We start from the raw sequence: 6,463 nt of genomic DNA on the forward strand, positions 1-6,463 counted from the left end.
TTGTTAAATTCCTGATTATTGTCTCATGTCCTTGAGAGTCACTATTGTAAGAAAAAAATAAAACTTTGGGCTAATTAAAACAGTGATGAAAAGAAAGAACTGTTTAGAGTAAAAACTGGATCTTATCTTAAACACTTTGATTTTACAAAGATTTTTCTATTCAAAGCATTTTCAAAAAAAAAGAAAGTATATCAAGATAGGAAATAATTCCCAAAGAACTCACAGTTTGCTCATTTAGAAGAAATTGAAACCAACTAGTTTAAAAAAACCATTCATAAAATTTGTCAATAGTTTGCATTTTTAGAATGCATCTAAAAGATGAGTTAGAGAGATGCAGATGGAATTTAGCGTAAAAAAAAAAAAAAGAACGGGAGAGTGCTTTTTCATTTGATGATAAAATTAAGAGGACCTGCCCACTTAGAAGTCAAATAGCAGCATGTGCTATTGCAATAAATAATTAACATTGTGCTTCATGTAACTTTGGGAAGAAGAAAATTAATTCTAGTTTTCCTGGAAAGAACACTACATTTCCTTGTTGAAGTCTGAACATGTCATAAAACTACCAGGCCACAGTGGTTCAAAAATTGATGGGTTAGCAAATGTCAATATTTCAATTATCCATCACTGAAGAAAAAATGGCTTGTGTTATTGGAGTGCCTTGATTTAGGAAATTTTGCATAGTAAAATATAAAATGTCCTTTGCAAATGACGGCCAAAAGAAGAAAATAATGTCAAAATACAGGAAGTGGGATGGGGATACAAAAGCACAGTTTATAATTTAAATATATTGGAAATAATTTAAATAACCCCATCTTCTATTTTAAACCAAATATACCCAGGATTATGTACATGTGAATTTACTGATTTCAATCATTGCGAACGCATTTGCAGACATCAAAATTTTTCAGTCTTTAATCCCACACTCCATAATGAAAAGATAACAGCATGATATAAATTAGAGCACAGTCATATTATATTCTTTTGTTTGGCCATAAAATAAACTATAAATTATAGTATGCACTAGAGGTTTGTCTCTTGAATCTGTTGAGGTAGGGCAATAAAAACATAGTCTGTTAAAATAAAAAAGATTTATTTTTAATACTGAGGTCGTACATAACCATTCTCTAAAGACAGACACATACAATGATTTTAATTATGCATGCATGTAATTCTTAAGTGCCTTCTTTAATCTTGATCCCTGAGAACTCTCTAGAAATGATTTAGCTCTTTAGAATTAGAAGACATTTCCCATTCCACTGGGCAATACTGTTAATTAGAATTATATGCTATTCATCCAAAGTTTAAGAACTTAACTATATTTGACTGTCACATTATATTTCACATAAGATTTCCATTCATCAAACACTTTGGACAGGCAGAGAATTATCCAACAGCACATATTAGGTCCTTTGACATGGGTGGGGGGCAGTGTGTGGGGTAGGGTGGGCTGGGTCATCATATTGTTATATACTCATACCCATAACTTACTTATACTTTGCATTTTTACTTTTTACCACATAATGTGCTGTTAATTGAGGTTCTACTTTTGAGTCACTAGGATGCCTTAGAATGTATTTTAAATATATGGTTTTGCATATTTGCATTCCATGAATAATGTACGAGCATGAAGGAATCAAATTGGTAAAAGTACACTATTTCTGGGATAATTTATAAATACAGAAAACTGTTTATTTGTAAATAATAATTCTATGATGGATGTACATAAGCAAAATTATGCTCATATATAGATATATACCTAATGCTACTATTTGAGAACATTCATATGACCCTATTCCATAATAAATGCATATGTACTTATTTAATCCACATAATGAAATTTTCTCTATTCCTATATAATATTTGAAGTTTTTGCAAAACCTTGTATTTAATATACATGAAATAAATCTTTTCTGTGGGATGATGAGCTGCAGGGTATTGGGAAAAGGGAAATAAGATGGTAAGGGAAATATGTACTATATTCCTTCAATATCATACAGATCAGGAAGGCTCACTGGGGAAGGTAGAGCTTTAATGGTTTTCTTCTCCTTGGTTTCAGATTCAAGGCCTCTTCCAGATGTAGCCCTGACTGGGAAGTGCACCCGTGAGTGTGATGAATATGGCCACTCAGACTCCTGCTGGATGCCTGTCCGTACTTCTCCAGAGAGGAAGAAAAGCCAGCCCAAACTCTCCACTTTCATGCCTGTAGATGAACGAGGAAGCCAGGAAAATCTGGCTAACGGTGAGGCCGCCATCATGGGTGACCGCAACAGAAACCTCCTGAACAAAAAGCTGACCTCATCCTACGAGACCTTCAGCACAGCTAGTTTCAGCAAAAATGAGGAAGCCAACCCTGAGGATATCCCCCTTACAAAAACAGGGGAATACAAGCCATCTCCTGTCAATACTCTCACTAGAAGAGAAGTTTACCTGTAGGCTATAAAGGAGCAACAGCAAAGTTCTTTTCATGTATGAGAAGGAGAATAAGGGGCAAAAAAACCTTACAAAGCAAAACCATTTAATCAAAAAGAGGGGGCTACCAAAGAGACAAAGCTTTGCCTGCCACTTCTGCCTCCAGGTCAGGCCTTTGGTGATACTTAGCCTGATTATAATGTACAATGTAGAAACCATCCTTGTTACTTGCATGTCTAATCCTGTCACTGATAGCCAAAACCCACTCTCCCTCTTCCCCACCAACCTCTCCAAAACAAAACAAAACAAAACAAGCAAAACAAAAAAACAAAAAAAAAAAAACCCCCTACCAGAAAAAAAAAAAAAAGAAGAAAAGAAGAAAAAAAAATAAGATGGTTGCAAGTTCCTTTTATGGTTAACAAGCCTGATTAGCAGAACACAACACATTCTAATTATCCCTAAGCTGAAGCATGATTTTAGTCACTTTGATTTTGTTCGAGTGTCATCCAGCTGGTCAAAAATAGCAGGTCAGGTAAACATATTTCAGACATACCATTAAAATATGGTTTTTGGTTTTTTGGTGTTTTTTTTTTTTGCCAACAAAGGCAATCCTTCAAAAATGATAGAGTCTCTCTAAAGGTACAGTCTTTATAAGTATGAGGAACCCCATTAAGAAGCACTTTGGAAAATTGCAGCTTTAATATTCTAACAAAGACTGGCAGGAAGACAGTAATCAGAGTACTGTAGTCACAAACTGGCATTTACTATTTTCAAGTCAGAACCATCACCTTAAATTCTATATAGTCACTAAACAGTCTCAAAATACACATAATCTTGATCACATGTATCAATTATACTATTTATGATTTGTAAAAATTACATTTTTCTTTCTCAGAACAGGACCAATATTATCAATTAACTGAAATGATTGTGTCACTAAAAGACCAAAGATTATATCGCAGATCAGGGATATCATGAAGTAGATTTGGTCTTGAAGCGGAAATTCATCAGAAACAAAAGCAGCTGAACCCCATCCGTGTATAGAAACACTCAAACACTGGTTTATTTTATATTGTCTCTACACGAAGGAGACACACTTCTTTCAAAATGAATTTTATTTGAAAACTCAAAAATGGAAAAATAATGAGACTTATTTTTGGTACTATGAAAATAGGAGAGGTTCAAGTTTAGTTTCAGATAATATCAGGGAAGATTCCACTTTTAAAAATTATTGCATTTGTGGGTGGTGAAGTAAGGAAAGAAAGATGCATTGGCATAAAATCCTATAAGTTTATTCACTATTATGATTTTAGAATTATAATATAATTGTAATAATATTATAATTTTAGAATCCAGGTTATACTTGCTGGTCACACTACCAATTTTCAAATTTCCAACTGCATTTTCACTTATTCACTATACACTTTCATAAAACACAAGTGCATTAACGTTGAATCCTGTGCAATACCGAACTATTTTGAGACACCACACTGAAACAAAATGACCCTCTAGTTAACTTTGTCACTTATGTGATTTGAGCACTATTTAATATATACATCTTAAAATAAATCCAAACCAAACCTGAAAGAAATGAGTCCTGGGCAGTGACATTTTTCACAGTACACACATCTGAAAATTGGAAAACACAGATTTATCAGTGCAATAGAAAGAAACATAATATGCAGATTTTGAACCACTTGCTATATAGAGGATGATTTAGTAATTGGGAATTAAGCTGGGACATTCAAACAAGTGACAATCTAGGGACAGAACGGGATAACAGGAGAAGGGAGCAAATGTTCCCATCACTGAATGTTTGTCAACTGGTTAAGGCATAGCCTTGATGGCTCTCTAGCAAATTGTAGAAGCAATGCAGCTTTGGATAGTTTCTTGCTTTGAAGAATTTCTTAGACTATAATGTGAAGCAGCCTGGAATATAGGTTGATAATTCACTATATCTCACCAAAATACGAAACGCTTATCTTTGAAAACCATTTCTCTTTTAGGTGGGGGTACTCTTTTGGGGTTATTTCCTTATGCTCTTTCTTAAATGGAGTTTTCATTTTGATGTTAGTTTATGTATAATAGTTAGGATAAAAGAATATATGTAATTGAAATAAAGACATTGGACTAAACTATCAATAATTGAACATGTTTATGTTTGATTATTATTTACACTATGGAAAGATGCAATTGTACTTTGTTAGGAAACTGCATTAAAGCAGTTCTGCCTTGTATAATCTGTAAGTACCTATTAAGACAAAATACTTCTAAAGACACTTATGAAATGTATACGTATTTTTTCTTGCACGTTACAAAGGAAATACTCAATTGCATAACACAGATGTTCAACAAATTGTTTTATTTTTAAATGCATTTTTTTTTTTCTTTCAGTAGATACTTGAAACCACTAGGTAGCTCATTTCACTCTATCTTTAAACCCTTCTGTTCTTTATAAAGCTACTACGGGTTATACCGTATCTTTGGATTAATTGAATCAATAGTCATTCACTGACGTTTGCACCACATTCAAGACAGCCATGTCATTGTCATTTAACCTGTGAGCCTTTCTTAGAGCTAAAATGGGTGTGAAAGAATAAAATTCAGTGTACTGTAAGTATTTGCAGTAATTCTGGTAGAATTAGCTATCATAACATGTTTATTATATAATGAGCTGGCATGACACAGAAATATATTTTGTGTTTGTATGACTTTTATTTTCAATAGGTAAAATCTGGTGCCACTCCATATATAGAGTGCTTTTGAAAAAAAAAATAAAAAGAAACAAAAAAATAAATAAATGAGTGAATGCAAAATAAGCAACTGTGCCTTTTATACCTGTTGTTATGGTAAAAAATCGGTTGTTGGGTTTGGACAATGAGGGGAAATGGGCTATTCCCAACTTTTTTGATCCTGTATATTTATCCATGTTTATTTTCTGAAAATAATAAATAATATATTAAAAATTTGCCTTCTTCTGGCAAACTCAGATAATGGACCAGTCTTAAATATTGTTCATTCATAAAACAAAATTAAGGCATTAATATGGGCTGCTTCAATCTGAAAGCATTTATTGAAATAGTAACAGAGTGATTTCATTGGGGGTGAAATCAATCCATTTTGCAAGGTAAAATATAGAGTTAGAATTTTTATTCCTTATTTTTTTGTTGTTGTTTTTCTTTTAGCTGCTATTTCATTTTGTTTGTACAGTATATAAAACACACTTGTTTTCTGTACACAGGAATCTCAAATGAACTTTGCATGCATTATACATTAGTACACATTTATTAATTAATGAGTAACTATATAAATTTCTGTGTATTAAAACGTGTGTAGCTTCAGTCTAAAATCTAATGCTCATTTTGAACCTCCAGATATCATTTCTGTATGTTTTTTACTGGCCTGCTGCCTGAGTTTCAGAAAACAAGGGAGGTATTATTTTTATGGGAGAAGAAACTAAGATGGTACTGAAGATGTCTGACTGAAAGGCTACCCTAGGAAGCTGCCTTAAAGGGAGCTAAAATAAAACACACAGACCAGAAAGAACTGCCAAGAATCAAACAGACAAGCTCAACAGTCATGAGAAATCTGAAGACATAAAATACTTTAAGCAATATGGTGTCAGTGATATATACATATCATGCCGTTAAGAATAAAAGAAGTGAAGATGATCATGAATATAGTAATTGTTAGCTGTGACCCAGAGAGAGGAACATATCTGGCAGAAGGCATCATTTTTTCCAGCAACCTGGGGCTTACTTTCAGGCAACTTTTCCTACATTTTAAAGCACTTGCATTCAGTGTGGTGCAATCTGTTCGTAATGTTAACCATTGACTACTGTTCTGCTACTTGGATGTTGATAGTGAAGCAGAGAACAATTTATCATCGTTTATTATGAGTCACTATGCACGCAACTATGCTAAACATGGCAAAATGTATTAAACACTCGTCCAACTATTTATGAAATACTTTACATAATTTAATTTGCTTTTGTACAGTTTTATGTAAATAAATTGCTTGTCATTTTTGTCTCTACAAATTAAAATATAACAT

General features: G+C 33.0%; 1 protein-coding gene across 8 annotated transcripts in view; it reads left to right on the plus strand.

Annotated features, from left to right (window-relative positions):
* PCDH7 (protocadherin 7) overlaps window positions 1-5,405 on the plus strand; it is a 421,527-nt gene extending 416,122 nt beyond the window's left edge. For 5 of the 8 annotated variants that reach the window (XM_037829537.1, XM_037829536.1, XM_037829538.1 and 2 more), the window contains one exon: window positions 2,057-5,405. In XM_037829537.1, the coding sequence (XP_037685465.1) occupies window positions 2,057-2,433 (377 nt within the window). In that variant the 3' untranslated portion in view covers window positions 2,434-5,405. The remainder of the gene's footprint in view (window positions 1-2,056) is intronic. The other 3 variants (XM_037829541.1, XM_037829542.1, XM_037829543.1) reach the window with 2 other exon arrangements.
* The last annotated feature ends 1,058 nt before the right edge of the window (window positions 5,406-6,463 follow it).

The sequence above is a fragment of the Choloepus didactylus genome, chromosome 3 (genome assembly GCF_015220235.1).
Source record: "Choloepus didactylus isolate mChoDid1 chromosome 3, mChoDid1.pri, whole genome shotgun sequence".
Classification (NCBI taxonomy): domain Eukaryota; kingdom Metazoa; phylum Chordata; class Mammalia; order Pilosa; family Megalonychidae; genus Choloepus; species Choloepus didactylus.